At 35.9% G+C, this 18,695-nt stretch overlaps 4 protein-coding genes across 11 annotated transcripts; 1 reads left to right on the top strand and 3 right to left on the bottom strand.

Moving 5' to 3' along the window:
- Nucleotides 1-1,960: 1,960 nt before the first annotated feature.
- On the top strand, nt 1,961-6,938 carry LOC122011851 (G-box-binding factor 3-like). Of its 6 annotated transcripts, XM_042568253.1 has the most exons (14): nt 1,962-2,252; nt 3,232-3,302; nt 3,419-3,477; nt 3,608-3,652; nt 3,755-3,844; nt 4,405-4,482; nt 4,632-4,670; nt 4,798-4,940; nt 5,048-5,105; nt 5,219-5,267; nt 5,386-5,624; nt 6,043-6,120; nt 6,212-6,337; nt 6,518-6,938. In XM_042568253.1, the coding sequence occupies exons 4-14, from the start codon at nt 3,647-3,649 to the stop codon at nt 6,737-6,739; spliced, it is 1,128 nt and encodes a 375-aa protein (XP_042424187.1). In that variant the 5' UTR covers nt 1,962-2,252; nt 3,232-3,302; nt 3,419-3,477; nt 3,608-3,646; the 3' UTR covers nt 6,740-6,938. The 6 variants fall into 6 exon arrangements, with proteins under 6 accessions (XP_042424184.1, XP_042424187.1, XP_042424185.1 ...); XM_042568251.1 differs by having other exon boundaries at nt 3,608-3,844; XM_042568252.1 differs by lacking the exon at nt 3,419-3,477.
- Nucleotides 6,939-7,083: 145 nt separating this feature from the next.
- Nucleotides 7,084-8,178, bottom strand: LOC122011853 (probable WRKY transcription factor 43). The gene is made up of 2 exons (XM_042568256.1): nt 7,529-8,178; nt 7,084-7,427 (listed from the first exon to the last, which is right to left on the bottom strand). The coding sequence occupies exons 1-2, from the start codon at nt 7,858-7,860 to the stop codon at nt 7,250-7,252; spliced, it is 510 nt and encodes a 169-aa protein (XP_042424190.1). The 5' UTR covers nt 7,861-8,178; the 3' UTR covers nt 7,084-7,249.
- Nucleotides 8,179-9,350: 1,172 nt separating this feature from the next.
- LOC122011854 (protein LIKE COV 1-like) lies at nt 9,351-13,569 on the bottom strand. 3 transcript variants are annotated; one of them, XR_006120048.1, is made up of 8 exons: nt 13,345-13,569; nt 12,569-12,621; nt 11,485-11,594; nt 10,919-11,086; nt 10,654-10,751; nt 10,138-10,250; nt 9,791-9,917; nt 9,351-9,666 (listed from the first exon to the last, which is right to left on the bottom strand). XR_006120048.1 is itself a non-coding variant. In XM_042568257.1 (7 exons), exons 1-7 carry the CDS (start codon nt 13,516-13,518, stop codon nt 9,572-9,574), a joined length of 825 nt encoding a protein of 274 aa, XP_042424191.1. In that variant the 5' UTR covers nt 13,519-13,567; the 3' UTR covers nt 9,351-9,571. The 3 variants fall into 3 exon arrangements, 1 of the variants encoding a protein (XP_042424191.1); XR_006120047.1 differs by having other exon boundaries at nt 10,138-10,751; XM_042568257.1 differs by lacking the exon at nt 10,138-10,250 and having other exon boundaries at nt 13,345-13,567.
- Nucleotides 13,570-14,527: 958 nt separating this feature from the next.
- LOC122011856 (ubiquitin domain-containing protein 1-like) lies at nt 14,528-18,651 on the bottom strand. The gene is made up of 4 exons (XM_042568259.1): nt 18,410-18,651; nt 16,492-16,614; nt 14,895-15,014; nt 14,528-14,822 (listed from the first exon to the last, which is right to left on the bottom strand). Exons 1-4 carry the CDS (start codon nt 18,447-18,449, stop codon nt 14,758-14,760), a joined length of 348 nt encoding a protein of 115 aa, XP_042424193.1. The 5' UTR covers nt 18,450-18,651; the 3' UTR covers nt 14,528-14,757.
- Between the last annotated feature and the right edge of the window lie 44 nt (nt 18,652-18,695).

The raw sequence follows: 18,695 nt of genomic DNA on the forward strand, positions 1-18,695 counted from the left end.
TATTTGTTTTACGTTTAAGAAATAATGGATAGGAGTACAGATTTCTTGGATCATTTTTTTATGGTCCAAGAATATGTCATTCGTATTTGTGATCGGATCGTGGTCCCGATCCGATTGTAAATGATTATGATTCTTTCTTGGATTCCTTGTCCTTATCAGGTTATATTTTTTTGTTCGGAGCGACTTCCGGTGGTGGATAAGTGGTCAGGTTACTGAACGTCGAGTGAGGGTGTCCTCCGAGCGACCTCCAACCGCTCACTCCGAATAAAAGCTATAACTTGATGGAGACGATGAATCCAAGAAAGGATCACAACCATTTACGGTTAGATCATGATCATAATTCGACCATAAATATGAGTGACACATCTCCCTAAATAAAAAAAAAAAATAATCCAAAAAACCCTACCTCAACTGAGAGAGAGAAAGGGACTCGCAAGAGCCGCGATAAAGCAACAACACTAGAGAGTGTCTTAACAACTTGGAAGTAAACAGGAAAGATAGGAAGCTCTTAATTCAAACATTTCCAGAAGTATTAGTATTCCTTAGCAAATGACAGGGGGCGTTTTAAATCTATTTTTTAAATCATCAATGCACGAAGAATTAAAAGAATAAAATATTTTGTTAGTTAATACGATTCAAATAATTTATATAATAAAAAGTGACTGATCCTTCACCCTTAAATTTTTATTAAATTAACGGTCTTTCTCTTAGGAATAAATTGTATATATTTCTCAAACAATTATTTTTTCGGGAATTTCATCCCTCCTCTACCATCTAATTAGGTACCAAATCGGTCCGTGGGAAGCACGATTCAAACAATCTATCAAGTGAATAACTGAGAGTTCATCGTAGAATGTCCAAATAGATTAATAAATGTATTATAATATAATAAAATTCAATTAGTCTTATTAATTATTTTTAAATGATTGATTTGATCTTACAAAAATTTTCACTGATCAATAGAGTAAATCGAAAAGTGCACATGACGATTAACTTAAAAATTTAATATCCTTAGACTACATCTTCTTTAGGGATATATATTCGATTAATTCGATATATAAATTAATTGAATTAATTAAAAATTAATTTCATGTCGATTAATTGAATCGAAATTAAAGTTTTGTTAAAGTCAAATTAAATTTAAAATAAATTATATCGATTAATACAGAATTAATCGAATTTATTTGAAAAATAATAAAAAAATTAATATTAATTTAATAGAATTAATTGAATACTGATCCTAATCCTTATTTTTTTTTTAAAAAAAATCTATAAATATATTAGATTTAAGAATTAAATGGTAAGTAGTTGGATGATAATTTAAATCTACATATAGCTCCGGGACTATTATAATAAAATAAAAAATCAAATAGCCCCTGATCAATAATTCATAGTGAAAATATTGACTTGACTCTTTCAATCTCTTATATCCGTCCACGCCACAACCACGTTAGTCCATTATCCAACTTCAAGGCCACGCTGAGCTGCGTCCCTTTAATTTTATCTCTACATAAACTCTTATCTATAGGCACGGAGCAACTACCTTTCCTATGACTGGATTACAGACGTTAGCGCACTCTTTTAACGAATCAACGAGAGGTATTTCTTCCGGGTGACTTTATAAACGTACAAACAAAAACCGAATTCTACTAAAGAAGTGGCAGGTGGGTCCCTGCCTGCCAATTCCCACATCACCGGCCACGTGATTGACCGCTACTGCATTTCGACGACACGTGTGCGGACCCTGTCCTTCCGAACGAATTAGTGGCGCACGACAACAAGACGGGCCACCGCGACCCGCCGCAAATTACTCATTCCTTGCCTCGACCCCTTCATGTAACTGCTCTCCAATCGTCTATCGGGTTTTCGATTCGGGTCATAATGCGAGTAAGAATAATCTTAGCAGTATTAATCGTATCTCCATGGTTGAAAAGGACACGCGTACGGTGACGTGGCTCCCTCTTCTCTCCTCTCTACACTTTGCTCGAGTTGGGACTTGATCGTCTCATCTCCTCACCGCCGAGCTGTCTCTGGCGGATTCCTGGAGAAGAAGACGAAGAGTCGCGTCGGAGTTTCGATTTCTTTTGCCTTCCTCTCTTGCCGTTCGATCCTCCTTTTGAAAACTTTCGAGCTCAGAGTCTCCTTGAGGAATTTGATCCCCTTTCTCCAGCGGTTTCCGCTTTTTGGAGCCGTAGTTGTCTGGAATTGGCAAGGTAGATAATCGGAGAAGGAATCCTTGCCGGATACTTCAGGTCAGTTACATTGTCGGGCTGATTCTGTGCGCCGTTGCTGCATTATGTTGTTTTATATCGTTTGTTCGCCCCCGATATAAGTTAGCGGTAGTTAAGAGTTTGCTGCCTATGAATTATGTTCGTCAGAATTAGTGTTTTGTTCTCTCCTGCAAGAAAAATTGTATTCTGGTTGCTTTTCTTGTGGCGATCGGGTATGAACAAACACGGACGGATATTTACGAATTTCGTGGTTAATATGATTTCTTGTTTCGTTATTTGTGATTCTGCGAGGGAGATTAGAGGTGTGGACGATGCATCAGGATAATTGGGACTAGAGTAGGGATCATAGACCTGAAAAGATATGTTGATATGCAGCGAATAGTGTCAAACTTTGAGAAAATTATTGTTTCTACTGCTACAAAAGCTTGTCTCTGATTAACCGATGATAAGAAACATTTTTTCTTCTAAATCAGATACGGAAATTTGTCTTCTCGTTATGTCATCTTTTGTCTGTGTCAAATAATCAAAACCTTTAGATTTTTACACTAGTTACCTTTTTGACATCGTTCCTAGTTCATCTTGGGACCTGCAATATGGTCCAGTCACATATGGATCCGAGTCACATTTTGTTGTCCAGAACAGATTTTGTCCTAGAGTATTATTTACCATATTTGGGGGTTTTCAACATTTGGGTGGTAATCGGTAGGTCCGTTTGTTACTTTTACATTTTTAAAATGCCTTCTGCATCCTGTCTCGAGCTTATGTTGGACCTTCAGTTCAGTATGTGTTGGCTTGTCAACCATACTGCCGAGCATGACAATCTTGTTCCTTGTCAGATATTATAATGTTTTTTTTTGCATGGTCAGTCAATAAATCCAAAATAATTGATTGACAGGTCATTTGTCAATACTCCAGAATTTTCCTGGAAAGAAATGTCTTGCTGATTATGTTCCCAAAAGGTTCTTTCTTTTTGTGATTTTAATCAACTATATACGTGCAGATAGAGACTTAATGGGAAATAATGAAGCAATGACGCCTTCGAAAACAGAGAAATTGCCTTCACATGTACAGGTGGGTGTACATTTTATATGATGATTTTACATGTGCATTTTCTCTTTACTAAACAATTGATTTTGTTATATCTAGTTGCTTGTGCCACACACTGATGCAACCTTTACTAATTGTAGGTAATCCACTAGTGGGGAGCTTAAAAAATAATTGGCTTTTGTGCTTTCAATATGTCACAGTTTGTTTACTTGCTATCCTTATCCTACCTAAATCCTTGAAAGTGTTTTTTTCTTGCTGCGAGTAGTGACTAGTGAGAAATACTGGTTTCCAATGTTAACTTAATTCATTATCATTTTCGCCATTTTCAGGATCAACCTGCATTTCATCCATATCCTGACTGGGCAGCTATGCAAGTTAGCTATTACTGGATTTTATTTGTATCATTCTGGATAGAAACTAAGAATATTACTAAAGAAGAAGAGGCTGTTCTTCTTCTTCTTCTTCTTTTTTTTCAGGCATATTATGGTCCTGGAGTGATGCCTCCTTATTTCAGCACTTCAATTGTGCCTGGTTATGCACCTCATCCATACATGTGGGCTCCAAGGGTATTTAAATTATTTGATCATGTTCTAACTACATTCTATTTTTTAATTACAACTTTATCTGAAAGGAGGTCTATTATTAATAAAAAGTGAACCAAGCCTTAGTTTATGTATCTGGCATTGTTCTTACCTTCAGACTTTTATTTATAATTAATAAACATATTTGTGTTTCATCCATTCGCTTGAATTTGGGGGAGTGGTGCTTTGATTCTTACACGTGCGTGACCTCTAGAAGTGTTTTCTGTTCTTACTCTATTCTTGGGGTTTGGACTTGAGACTGGCTGATTGCTTTATTGAATGGGGTTATACAAGTCTTGCTGGTAAAGGGAGGAATGTGGTGGCGGAAAAGTAAAGTAAAGCATCGTCTCTTAACATAACTTTCGTCAGTCTTAATGAAAGAATAGAATTGCAAATGGTTGTGAAGTTTGAACTGTTGATCAATGAACTGAGAATGGAATTGCAAAAGCATGTTATTGGGCACAACATACATTATTTTTTCATTGCATAAGGTGACTATTAATTAACTTTCATCAGTCTTGATGTTATTTTTTTCATGGACTCAGCCCCTTATCCCTCCTTTTGGGTCACCATATGCGGCAATTTATCCAAATGGAGGTTATCCTCACCCATCAATGCCCCCTGTAAGTCGTTCTTCTTTCTGACATACCATCTTTTCTGATTTGGACTTTGCTTGGTGTTTAGGATATATAACAGCTAGTTTATGCATGGATGTTATATGCCCAATAATTTATTAAAATTGTTTCATTGAGCAACATGTTTCTATTTGCAGGGTCCTCATCAACTCCTTGCATCAACTGAAGCAGTAGTGGTGAGGAAATATTTTCTTTCAATTTATTTATTTATTCATTTAAAAAAAATTGTTATAGTGTTTCATTCGAAGCTTAAATTCTTTCTCTGGAGATCAACTTTTTTCACATATTTGGCCTTCTTTACAGATGGCAACTCCTTTGAATGTAGGAGCTCCTGATACATCATTAGGGAGCAAGGACAAAGAGATCACAACTAAGCTTAATGCAGCTGTGGGTAATATAAGTTCAAATAATACTGCAAGTTCTCATCAACATGAGCTGTCACAAAGGTTTATTTTAGTTTATATTTGCAGATAGAGATTAGCACTGCTAAAATTTCTCATAGAAATTTTGCTTTCAGTGGGTTTTTAAGTATTTCTTTATTACACTTGTGCAGTGGATATAATAGTGCAGATGGGTCTCACAATGGAAGTGATGGGAGTAATTCAACAGGAGTAATGTCCTTTTACCCTTTTTCATTTCCTTTGTTGCTTTAAATGGTGCCTTTAGTACTTTTATGAGACCGCACAACTGCCACTTTTATTCAGAATATCCTCTCTTGTAATAGGGATCTAGCAACCAAAGCAAGGTTGGTTCTAAAGATAGATCATCATCAGGTATCACAATCCATGCTATCTTGTACTCTAATTTCTTAAACTGCGTTCTACCAGTTTGCCTGAAGTCAAACAAGCAATAGCTCCTTTTGAAGTCATTAAATATGTTTTTTAACTGCAGATGATAGAAAAATTGACTCGGATATTAATCCTGTCACTGGTGGGGAAAGTTCATCCTTGAAAGTTTCTTCAGGAGTTTCCAGGACACCTATGGATACTACAGGATATCAAATGAGGAATAAAACTTCACCTAGTCTAGTGCAAGCATTTCCAGTGAAAAAAAATGGCACACCTGTCCACCAAACAACCATTCCTAAGATGTCTGGTTGTAATGGTGTACCTTCTGAACCATGGATGCAGGTGATAGAATCTCCATTCTTGATATTCATTTCTTGTCTATGTTTTTGTTTTAAAATTGCTACTAAACCTTACAAAAAAAAACTATTCAGTAATACAGTTACTGATGTAAATAAATTCTCCCACTATTGATATTAAGCATTTTCTCAATACAATGCCTAACATCTGGTTTATTCTGTTCAGTTGTAGTATTTGATTGACATCTCATTAACAATTTTCATGTAGGTTTCCATAGAAACGATCATCCCTTTAAGGTATAAAATGCAGCTGTCATGGTTCCCTTATCTGGACCCATACCTAAGCAAGTCGTGTTGCTTTAGACTAGAGTCTAAAGCACTTACATGTATTACGTTGCCATCTGGGATCTTTTCCCTGACATAGCTTGTCTTATAGCTAACTCTAGGAGTTCTTATTTGTTCAGGATGAGCGGACAGTGAAACGAGAGAAAAGGAAACAGTCTAACAGAGAGTCTGCTAGAAGATCAAGGTTGAGAAAACAGGTACATAAGTTCAAATTTTGATCAATTGCTTGCATTTCAGGCCGTTATCTTTCTCATGATGTTACTGAAATTCTAATTGTTTGCATCTCAGGCTGAAAATGAGGAACTTGCTAAGAAAGTTGATACCTTGTTTGCTGAAAACACTAACCTCAGATCTGAAATAAGTCGACTAACTACAAACTCGAATGCATTGAGAACAGAGAACTCAGCTTTGTTGGTATGCTTATTTTCTGCTATTCAGTTTACTCGTTGCCTACATTCATTTACTTTTGCTAAGACAAATGTATGGTTTGATCCAGCATCAGCCGAAGCATGCTAACCAGTTTGGGTGAACAACAAAAATAAATTTGAAGGGACATATGATGCGAGTCTAACAATTGTTTTGTTACATGTACAGGATAAACTAAAAAGCTCTCAATTGATCCAAACAGAAGAATCATCTCTTCCAGACGAGGAGACCGGAAGTGCGCCATCAATTATTGCTGCCAACTTCTTGTCAATGATCGATAAGCCAAGCTCAATTAGCCCAATTGAAAAGTTAGAAGAGGAGAGCCGCAGCAAGCCCAGCGGCAAGCTTCAGCAGTTTCTAAACACTAGTCCAGGAACAGATGTAGTGTAAACTGTGATGGGCATGGTTCCTGTTACCGCACAGGATAAGGAATTATAGTGATGTTGTATGATTTTGTCTATTGACTTGATGGACAACAAGTACAAATCTAGTTGTTGGAACCTTTTAGAAATCCCAACCTCTATTGAATGACAAGAACTGCTGTAAATTTTATCAGAGTTGTCACTTCAAGTATAAGCTCATTTTGTCCTCTTCAATGGTGTTCTGCAGCAGTATGCGTTCTTAATCGGTTCATGGGTAATTGGCAAATCTGATTTCCAATAACGCTCAAACACAAATCACATAAAAGAGACCTATCTGAACCATGCACCAAAAGAACAAGAACACTCCTATGAATCAACTTTGAGATGCAATTCACTTACACAATGCAGAACTTTATGTATATTGTATGTTTATGTATGCTGTGTGTGCGTGGGTTGTGTGAGTGTATATATATATATATACTATTTACATCTTATACGTTCTTGATTTGTTAAGGAACTAATCAACCTTGAACGATGATTACAAGCCTGTGAGGAACTGGAGCTGCTTGAGCAGAGGAGCAAGAGCCTCCATTAGCTTCTCGCATGGATGGTTATGAATTCCTTCGTAGGTAGTCACGACGATGCTCGTATCCTTGGAGAGACGCTGGACTTGTTTCTTCACGTTGCATGCGTGGTGCGTGCATCGATAGTAACTTCTTCATTCGTCGACAATAGCAATATGAGAAAAAGAGATTCGTTCAGATTATTGTCAATCGATATATAAAACAAAAATTAACTTGAAAATTTTTGATATCACCTGGGAAACGAGCTGTTCTTGACTGCTTTCTGGCCGTACTTGCGCCACCGGTAGCCATCGTCGAGTATGTCGTCGGGACTCCTGGTCCGGAATGCAAACCTCGGCTTCTCTTCACTGATCTTCTTGTTTCCTTTTCTCTTCCCTTTCTCCTTCCCCTCCCTCGCAGCACCGTCGTCGGATATTAATAGCCCCGGCTGCGGCGGCGGCGGCGGTGGCTGGAGTAGTTGAGCTAGCAAGGCCGGCCAGTGATCGAGATCCGCACCAACTGCAGCTACTGTGTGCTGATTGTTAGTGTCGAGAGGAGGAAAGCAGTAAGTGGGAAGTCCTTCCATAGTCGATTGAGATTTGAGAGATAACAGTTTGGGGAATTGGGAAGAGAGTGGTGATTTATAGGAGAGAAAGGGATTTTGGGAGTTGGGAGAGGTTGGAGGAGTGTGGATCGATCACAATTCACAATTGATGTTTGAAGAAGAAGCTAATGGAGATTCAGGATGTCTTGGTGCAGTTCAACTGCCATTTTTGGCAGACAAATTAAGCTTCCTCGATAGCTCGTATTAATTATCCATCAGCAAGTTTGAACACAGTCAATCTCAACTTGCACTAGAATATCTAATGCCATGCGAGGATATTTCATAAAACTGTTTTAGAAAAATTCTTTTATCAAAATTTTATTGAAATAAAAGACTAAATCAATTAGTTGCTTGATGTTTGATTTATTGTGTGGGTTTGAGTCTTAAACTAAAATTTGGGAATTTATGTTATTGAATGTTATCCAACCAGGTGGGGCTTTTTCTAACTCATCCACCACACACATGGAACAAGTTATCTATGTGTCGGTTGCTTTTCATTTTGATCCCTGTAGTTTCAATTTTACCCGAATTAATATCTCTTACAATCTCAATTTTTATAGTTTATAAAATAATTGCAATTTAGAAATTGTTTGTTTAAAACTCAATAGAGTTCAGATTTATTAAATAATAGCTCAAGGTTACTGCAAACTATTTTTATTTTTCAGACAGAGAAGTGCTCAATATTTGAGATCCAAACTGAAAATGTGAGGAAAAAAATGGAAATTAATCACACAAGGAACAGCTGTAGAGTAAGAAAGAAGCTTTCTGGTTAGATAAGACATTTAGCAAGGCGAACATGACAAGGAAGAAGCACAGTTTAGAAAAGGATTGATCTCACCAATCCATTCATTTACATGCATGACACAATTTACTTGCCGTTCACCTAAAGAAAAATTAAACAAATGCGATAAAGTTTAATATATATATATTTTTAAAACATTCAAATTTATTGAAGATTAAAATGTGATAGATATTTTTTTATTTTTTAAAATAATTTTATTTAAAATTTTTAAAACTGGAAATGAAAATTAATTACTAATTAAATTAAAATTCTCTCAATCAATCTCAATAATCAGTAGTTTAAAATTGAATTTATAAAAAAAATATTTTATAAAATATTTTTAAAATAAAAAAGAGAATTCATTTTTATTGAATAGGAAGGATTTAGGAACAAAATTTATTTAAGACATCTTTTTAATAAAAAAATAAAATAAAATAAGGCGTATCGGCAATCTGTTCCCAAAACTCCGTTAGATGCACCAAAAATTCCAGCAATAATATGTACTGCATTATGATGTAATTACCCATGCATTCAACTAAATTTTTAAATGGAAAATTATGTTCATGAAAATGTATATTAATTGATCTAAAAGATTCTGTCTTAATTTTAGGCTTATTAGAAAGCAAGTATTTTACGGGGAAAAATTGGAGTGGCACTGGTATTCACAATGCAAGAAATATAGTTGTGGTAATAAACGCTAAACTGGCTTAACCAGCTAATTGATTGGAGACATGAAATTAGAATTTACAACATAATGTTTAGTGAGATCAAAATAGTACACAAATCTAGATAATATCACCAGATCTTTTATCCACCTATCTAAACCAAACACTGTTGGGAGAGTTAAATATATGAGCATTTGAAGTGCAAGATCAAGAGGGTTTACTTGCCAAGGCATGGTGCCATTTGGTATCAACTTCTGCTGGCTCTACTTCGATTGAGTGCTGGGCTTTCATGCAGCGTTGTTAGAATTTGAGGCATTGACATGCCACCTGAGACCACAATCTCTGCAAGTAACCATGGATTTGAGTTAATAAGGATGAGTTCACAGGATGTTTTGTTGGAGTTAGATATTCTGGAGCTGAGTTACTACAAAAAAAAAAAAAAAATGGTGGAAGGGCTGTGGTTTACCAATTCCTTCACGGACGGAGAGATTTGGTCTTATGACATCACTGGAATTGACCAGAAAAATATCGCCAATGTAGAGATGGTTTGTTGGAACATAGACACAGCAGAGTTCCTCCTCACCATTGTAGCTCTGTTGCATAATGGAGAAACAAGTGATATAAAAAAATGTACAATTTTTACGAGAGGAAGAACATGATAGAGAAATGAATGATCCTGAGAGACTAATAAAATGCTCTAATGACTTGCATGTCTAATGCGACAGCTAAAGAACTTCAGAATTGCCAAAACTAAAGCTTTGAGCACAAACAATGGCGGATACAGGAATTCAAACATGAGGGGGTGATTTATACATAGAACAAGAGGTAGTATCCTCTATCTCCATCGATAGAACCCCATAATACTAGGGTCTCCACCGCCGGTAAAGAGGGGCGACCGCCGATGCTGTCTCCCGCTGGATCCGCCCCTAGCACAAACAATACATAATTATGGGCATTAAATACTTTTATGATGCTTCAGCCGGTACCAATATTGATATTTTTGTTCCACACACACACGTGTCTAGTTTTTAACTTTTCTTCCTTCGCTCCTTTCTCGACCATGTATGTTTTGTCAGGCCTTCGTTTTCATTCTGCCATTCTACTTATTTGACCCTTTTTTAACCAGCGAGAATGGCAATTAGCTAAGCTTGACTGATTTAATTTATTCCCATATATTCCACCTGATCTGTAGTGATAATGCTGATATATTAGTTTTTTTTTTCCCCACTCCTAAGTAGAGGTGCGTAAATTTGCTTGCACCAAGAGAACATGAGCATAGACTTTTTTTAGAACAAATATCAAAACTAAGCATTCATGGCGATAATGGACCTGAAGAAGAACAGTTGAAGTGATAAATCCGAAGGCATATTCACCAACTCGAGGATGCCTAATAACGGCAACTTCTTTAAAGGCTTGTTTATTCTGGTCTGCAAAAAGGGAACATAGATTATGCATGAATAACATTTATTCTGGTCTGCAAAAAGGCAATATAGATTATGCATGAATAACATTTATTCAGCTCTGCAAAAGGGGAACATATATTATGCATGAATAACATCTGATAGAGAACCAAAAAAAGACAAGTATAAAATACCAGGTGATACAGCAGAACTAATTTGCTTAGAGGCGTTGTAGATATGCCGAACAAAAGGCATGCGCTTGATAAACCATTCACCGAGACTGAGGACAGACGCCCCTAGCCATGATGACATGAACACTCCAACCAAGAAGATGAATGTTATGGAAGTCACAAAACCAAGTCCTACAAAAAAAGAGAATTCCATTTAAGTAAACCACCTGATTAACAAAGACAACAAGATGCAAAGGATCTTTTAAGCTAACACACCCAGCAGAGCACTTATCTTCATCCAAGGCAGTAATTAATGTTGATAAATTATGTGATGCAATAAAAAAATGCTTCTTGAATCCTAACAATGGCTAATATGATAATATCCATGTTCAGGAATAATACCTGGACGTGAGTTTGCCTGAAATGTCGGCATTATAATTGAGAGATAAAGCAGGTGAGTGGTGAGAAGATTACAAAAAGTTATACAATACTAATCTACCAATACATGCATGCTCTTAAATAATGGATACAGAAAGGAATAATCTAGGAAGATAAACCAAAATGTTCACTGAGAGAATCAATTTTCATACCAAATACGTTAATCCCAAGTTGAGCATAGATTGGTGAAAAAAAGCCGTCAACAAAATGAATGAACCACCAGGTGATATAAAAGGTGATTGCAATTGGAAACAAGATGAAACTGCACAGGAAACAATAATAGATCAGGAATTAAGACTTCATCCAGGAGTACTTCAAAGATAATGGTCAAAAATATAACACATACAAAACCAATATACTTTCTATAGTTAAATGCATCAGTCATTTAGCATATGGCTTATAGCCAGAAAAAAAGGGGTGAAGCAAAATAATTATACATCATGATGGGGAGTATAAGGATACAAGTAAATAAATTGGTCCCTTTTCTAAGAGGTTAAGCTTTTGGATTAGTGGTGATTATTGCATCATTCAAGTACATCCAGCACTCATTCTGATGGATGGTCTGAGTTTTAATATTTACATGTTCTTCATAATAACTCGTCAACAAAGATAATGTCTAAATTAAAACTAAAAGGAAAATAAATGAAGCATATTGAATACATAAACTAAGTCTATTGAATACATTTAGCGATAAATGAAGAATCAACGAAGTAAACATACTTACAGCTACTGACCTTGAGAAACCAAAGTTGAATGGCCTTGTTTTGGATATGATCAATTATACAAAGAAAATTTCAACAAAGATTATGATTAATTCTGGTTCTCTATTTATCAAATAACAATACCTGCTACCACCATCTCATAAAGGGAGAGGGCACCTTAACGCATAAATAAATGTATCATGAGAGGGGGAGAGACTACTCTGAAAATTTTCTTGAAATCAGCAAATCCTTCGACCTAACAATGATGAGCTTAAAATTGTGTTTTACCATCAGCACATGACATTAAATATAAGAAAGAAAGAAACACATTCACACACAGAAAAGAAAATATAAAACCTAGCAAAGACCACAATAGACTAGTTCTAATAGCAAAGAAACGCATTCACACATACATTTTCATAGCCGCTAAAATTTTTCAATGGTTAAAACTAAAAGAATGTGCAGAGTACGCCAAAAGAAATCCAGTTTCTTTTGAAGGACCGGAGAAATTTAAGATCAACAAAGAGAAGCTTACCATCCTGTCATGAACTTCTTTGATGCCCAACTTCGTATAACTTTATAAAAGGCCTGAGATCACAAGTGGGAATAACTGAGGTAAGTTTCCCTAAATCAGCACCAAACAATGCAAAGATTCCAGATATTTCTGTGCATCTCTCATGGAATAAGTAAATTCTAATAAAAGTCTCCCAGTGTTTTGCAGTTGATTCTTGAAGCCATCTTCCAATAATTCTTTCTAATATCACAGAGATTACAAGCATGAACAGGATGTGATAATCTACCGATGGAGTTATTAAAAAGGGACCAAGGGTAACACATTATCCTTGCAGCTCTAGACATACGAGCCACGCACTTCGAGGGAACTGATTTTGATATGATGAGGAACATAATGTGAGTATCATGCTATATAAGCGTCAAAATTTAAGACAGAACCAACAGATTTCTTTGCAGGAGCGGACAAGGTACACGGTTACATTTAGTTGACTCGCTATTTCAGTATTTCCTATATGAACGTAATTATTTTACAAAACCAAAAGGAGCAATTTTTCAAGCTCATTCAGTCATTCTCCGTTAATTTGATCCAACGCTTGAAGCAAACAAATCCGAGACGAAAATTCAATCGAAAAGCAAAAAGACCGCACCAGACCAAACCCTAGTGACCATCGTCTAAATAACGCGTCCGTGCTAGGAAAAAAAATGATCAGAATAAGGAGACTCCGACCAGATCAAAGTAAACAAAAACCCTAAATCAAGAAGGGAAGTGGGGAAACCAATTTAGTGAAGAGAGGCGACCTCTCGACCCGAGCTGTGGAGGTGGGCGGAGGCGGAGGGACCGGCGGCTGAAGAAGAGGACGCCTTGGCGTCAGGGTCATCGTCGGCGTCGGAGGGGCGGTCCTCCACTGGGATAAGGAGCTCCCGATCTCTCTCCCTGCTCGCCATCGCAATCAGCGACTTGTCGTCGACCATCACCTGGGCTGCGCCTTTCCCCTGCCGAAATGGAAAACGGTTTGAACCCTTGTTGGCGTTATAACAAGGGACGTAACGTTTCGGCCGCGACAAGGAAATGGGAGTACGGAACTGATAAAGCAAGTTCTAGCTTCCATTATTTTATATATTTTAAGAAAATAAAATAACCTCGAAAACTAAAAATACGGAAAACAATGATGAAAAAAATAAATGATCATAAAAAATATAAATAATTTTTTTTTTATAAGACAAATAAATAAATGATGATAAAAGATGAATATATTTGTTTTTAATGTTCCCGTCAATCTGTTCCAGGATCAACACGAAGAAGGTAAATCACGGGTGACTACTAATCTTAGAATAATGACTAACACATAAGGGAGATATTTACTTTGACTTGTCATGTGCTAAAACAAATAAATAAATGAATTTACTCTAAGTATTAACTAGTTTAATATTAATCTTAAAATATATGAAATGTATTCGGAACAGCATGTAATCGGACAGCCAAAGGTTTGTAATTTGACCAAGATTCTTGGTCTCATTAATCCCGCGTGTTGAGTTGCTTTTATGATATTTTCAAACCGGAGGCTAGCTGGATTTATAATTTTGTTTTTATCATATTTACAAACTATCATTACTCAACCAAAATAAATTAAATCAAAATAAAAAACTAATAGTAAATTCCTAAATGAATGACGTATAAATCCCTAACTAATTGATAAATTATTAAAAAAAATTAGTTTATTTTATTTTATTGGTTCAATTCAATAAAATTTAATTTGTTTAATTTGATTCGATTTTTATCAAATACTCAACCCTATTTAAAGTCCATATACCAGTCCGTTTTGGACAAAGATATTTCAAGAATATAGTACTTAATTTGTGTATTATGAAAGTTGAATATGTAATTTGAATAATACCGAAACTTATTTACGTGGTTTAGTAAAATACCGTTAATAGAAGATATGAGCAATCTTTTATAGCATGAACACAAACTCACAACATGGAACATAAAACAGAAGATCAAGAAACTGCATTTTGAGAACAAATGAGTTTGAAAGTTACACGAAGACACACTTTGTCTCTGAATTGAGCTTGTTCTAGTTACTCAAAAGGAAACTTGATGAGTGAATTGGCCCAAAATCATTTTCCTAGTAGTCTCAAACTCAAAGGGGCAGCGAGTCATATATATGATTTACATTAATGACTTGCTCTTGCTCTGGTTTGTCACTTTCATTAGCTGTCTTGGACCAAATTACTAGGCTCACTCAAAACATACTTGGGCAGTTCATACTTCGCACCTGTAAAATTTCATGGAATATGACACAACTATGAAGAAAGAAAGCATAATTAGTAAAGAAAACAGTTAAAACCTCGTTCGTCATAACACACTGTCATATCGGCATTCGAAACTATGATTCCCGCACTGTCCACTATTGTTTGTGCCAGGCTTAAATCAGCTTCGGCAGCAGCTCGGAGTGCATCCCAGATCTCTGAGATATTATTAACTTACATTAATGCTTCTGGGAAGTTCATGGTAGCTTTAGGAAACAAGTAGCACAGAACTAAACAAACTTTCCCTCAACTAAAAAACTCCACATAGGAATGCTGATTTGCTTAGCTGAATCATATTTTAGCCATTTACCAAAATTTTTATTGACATCAAGCTCAATTCAATCGCAAATGTTCTATTTACGAAGCTCAACTAGAGCCAGATGTTCTCATAATTATGCTCAAACCCAACTCCAAATTGATATTTAGATCACTGATGTCTATTATATATTTTGTAAGTTATTCATTTCAAGATACTAAGAACTTGTTTATGGACTTCTGTGAATCTGAACAAACTCAATATAAATGAATGTATTTACAAACTTTATAACTGATTCAAAAAAAAAAACACAGTTTATGTTCAATTTATGAATTTAACAATACACGCACACACACTAATAGTATACATACACTATTAGTATAAACAGAGGTATGCATTTCATTCATATATAGCTCAAGTATACATTATACCGATTGAACGAGCAAGTAAACAAGCTATAACTTGTTCATGGGGCAATGTTACTGAATTATGTTCACAAAGAATGTTGTTATAGCATAAACTTTTCAACTAAAAATTAGCACCATTAGACAAATTTTGCACAGTTGTGCAGACTGGAGTATCCATATTGGATGCTCAACCCTTTGGCAATATAGCAATGCCTTTACCACCCAACTAGCTGGTTGGCTTTATGAGATTAACAATCCAAAAGCTTCATCCATAATAACAATCAAGTTTTTGTCATCAATGTTTGGTTCATCTATAATCCTAAACTTGATAAATTTCCAATTGAAAGAGGGAAATATAAGCTAGCAGGCCAAGACATAATAAACTGCACTACTGCAGATCTAAAAATGACCAACAAATTTGAGCAACTTAAATAGAATCTCTCTAATAATCCAGAATATTCTATAAATATATTTTTTTTCCACTCCGAAATCTTCTTACTAAAAAGATTCCTCTTTAAAGATTCCATTCTCATAACAATTGTTCAAATGATCTCTGAAAGAAATAGTCACTGACCGGCAGGTTGCAGTCTCCTGTTTGAAATTACCTGATACTCCTGAAGAATATCGAACCACTTGATATTGCCATCTAATTCAGGGTACTAATCATTTATAATTGTATGACCAAATAAATGCACATATTAACATATTTCTGTATCATGTAATTGTTAACACAATGCTAATAATGCACCCTATTGAACAATGCATTGAATTTATGACAGTGGGAGATCATATGATTGTTATTCAGGATAAGTTAAGCAGCAATTATGAGCACCCAGTTTAGAACCATCACTGGCAGCAGCATATGTGAGATTTCACATATACCTACATAGACACACTTTATGGCAAGCAAGACAGGCTAAAACTATCAATAGATAATAACAAAGGCAAAAGTAGAATTGATAAGATAAGCACCTTTTTGGCCACCGTAATGAGGGGCAGTGTCCCAAAATTCTTCACGCATCTGTTTAAGTTCAGCGCTAGTTATCGGTTGGGGATGCCTCCAGGATCTTGGCTTCCGCAATTTCTTAGTTGTCTCTGGATGCATTGAAGCTATATCAGACTGATATAGGTACAATCATATGAACTAAATTAAGCATCAAATGCTGCAGTTCTCCATTATAGGCTATTGCTGGATATGTTGAGTATTTAATGTGAAAAAATGGTAATTTGATGGGAATGTGTTAACTTTGGGATTATTAGTTCCGGTGCAAAATGAATCAAATGTTTTCCTACCTTCATCTCCTACAGACATTGGATATGAGCAATGCAACAGGTAGAGCCAACTGGAGGGAGGTGCTAACATGAAAAAGATTGAAGTCTAACACATTTACAGTACATGGGACTCCGATTGGCTCATCCCATACATGGAACGTGTTGCTCAACCATATGTAACCAGTATACACATCGCACAAAATATTTTCCTTTCAAGAAAAATCACTTTGACTGTCTCGAAACTATGGTAAAGCCCTGATGGTTCCAACTTCTAACTATTTAGATTTGCAAGAAATCAATATCAGGAATTATTTAATACAAAAGGCTTCCAGATCTATGAATAAACATGACCCACAAAGAAAATCCACTTTGTTTTTATATAAAATTCAAGTGCTTGAGGAAAACTTCTTTCAGCACAAAAATAGTGGAACAAGATAAATTATACAGAAAGATCTAGCAGTCCCATTATTCATGGCACAACTAAAAGGGTAATAAAAGTTTCAATGCATGTATTTAACCTAAGACAGAAAACAAAATGAAAGTCACTAAGTGATTTATGATTAAATCCACCATTCGGTACAATTGGTGAACAAATGAATCTGGAATTCCTTTCCATAAGATCAATCAAACTGAAAAATTAGTTTCTTGTAGGAGAGCATGAACCAAAATCTGCATGTGTATTGAAAAAAAAAACAAAAAAAAAAACAAGGAACTTGCTTCATACACATAATCAAATTCCTAGTGAAGTAAATTAAACCCAGTTTTCCAACATGAAAATAAAAAAGTAGGCCAAGGCCAACATAGTTCAGAAACAAAATTGGGCTTGCTCTTGGTGATCTTTATTCAGTGTCAAAGAAACAAATAAGGATGCCTGCAAATATATTTACTAGAAAAAATTCAGCCTCGTACTTGTTCTTCAATTGACTTTAGATTCGAAAATAGGTGAATAGCTGGTCTAAGGAGAAAAGCGCCTAGAGCACAAGAGGCTGACTTTTGATCTTTTTTTACCTAATGCTAATACTTGTTCCTAGAGTATTTTCTGTCACGAGTTATAGAATGTTATAGTGCAGATTTTCTTGATGATTTCTATATCACTTAAGTTTCTCATTTCTACATGAATCGCCTACTTTCTGATAGCTAAACATAGTTCCTTTTCAGATATCATAAAAGAATATAAGCAATATTATATGCTCCAATAATCCAATCCAAAGCCAGACATGAAAACCATTCAAAGAAGATAAAAATATTCATTTGAATGAGAATTACCACACCAGTAGCTATCACTTCCCCTGAAACGCTCCAAACATTCTCAAAAGGGCATTGATCTCCAACTCAAACAAGAAAACTCTCCATTAAAAATCGTTTCATTATACACGGTCAATCCGCCATCCAGCAAAGAAAGTAAATATCTCATCGGATCTAATTGCCACCAATAGTAAGAGGAAACTGGATTTTTAAACAACAAAAACAAGTCCTGAACCCAGATGCTACAGCTACCCAACAGAACAGCGGCAATTCAAGAGCCAAAAAAACAATTTTGCGCAACTGAGCAAAATAGAAGTCCAATTCGATAAAATCAATCGAGATGTAAACGACAGGAAATATCTATTCAGCTCGCCTTCTCCTCCTTTGACCGGAGTGGATCCAGCGCATCCCATCCTCGCGCGGTGGCGCCCCAATTGAGCCGATTACGGTCGAGCAGCTCCACCAGAAGAGTCAGAGCATGAGGCGATGGGGCGAATCCGGGAGAATTGGTAATCTTGAGAGGAGGAATCGTAGATCGATCTCGAAGCGAGCAAGGCGAAGGAGGTGGGGCTTTGGCTACTCGTGGATAATTGCATGGGTTTGGGGTGATTTGGCCTTTGGGCCATTTTATTTAATTTAGAGGTTCTGTAAATTTGCAT

The sequence above is a fragment of the Zingiber officinale genome, chromosome 8A, assembly GCF_018446385.1.
Source record: "Zingiber officinale cultivar Zhangliang chromosome 8A, Zo_v1.1, whole genome shotgun sequence".
Classification (NCBI taxonomy): domain Eukaryota; kingdom Viridiplantae; phylum Streptophyta; class Magnoliopsida; order Zingiberales; family Zingiberaceae; genus Zingiber; species Zingiber officinale.

Bases quoted from the DNA above. Each gene is read 5' to 3' on its own strand.
- LOC122011851 (XM_042568250.1), top strand. From the start codon at position 3,243: ATGGGAAATAATGAAGCAATGACGCCTTCGAAAACAGAGAAATTGCCT. The intron at 3,845-4,404 runs GTATTTAAATTA...TCATGGACTCAG, and splicing joins CATACATGTGGGCTCCAAGG to CCCCTTATCCCTCCTTTTGG. The intron at 4,483-4,631 runs GTAAGTCGTTCT...TTCTATTTGCAG, and splicing joins CTCACCCATCAATGCCCCCT to GGTCCTCATCAACTCCTTGC.
- LOC122011853 (XM_042568256.1), bottom strand. From the start codon at position 7,860: ATGGAAGGACTTCCCACTTACTGCTTTCCTCCTCTCGACACTAACAAT. The intron at 7,428-7,528 runs GTGATATCAAAA...CGACGAATGAAG, and splicing joins AAGAACAGCTCGTTTCCCAG to AAGTTACTATCGATGCACGC.
- LOC122011854 (XM_042568257.1), bottom strand. From the start codon at position 13,518: ATGGTCGACGACAAGTCGCTGATTGCGATGGCGAGCAGGGAGAGAGAT. The intron at 11,087-11,484 runs GTATGAAAATTG...CTTTTTTTGTAG, and splicing joins ACTTGGGATTAACGTATTTG to GACTTGGTTTTGTGACTTCC. The intron at 9,667-9,790 runs GTAAACCACAGC...GGTTACTTGCAG, and splicing joins CTCCGTCCGTGAAGGAATTG to AGATTGTGGTCTCAGGTGGC.
- LOC122011856 (XM_042568259.1), bottom strand. From the start codon at position 18,449: ATGGGATGCGCTGGATCCACTCCGGTCAAAGGAGGAGAAG. The intron at 16,615-18,409 runs GCGAGCTGAATA...CAATGCATCCAG, and splicing joins TCCGGTCAAAGGAGGAGAAG to AGACAACTAAGAAATTGCGG. The intron at 15,015-16,491 runs GTGCTTATCTTA...ATAATATCTCAG, and splicing joins TCATTACGGTGGCCAAAAAG to AGATCTGGGATGCACTCCGA.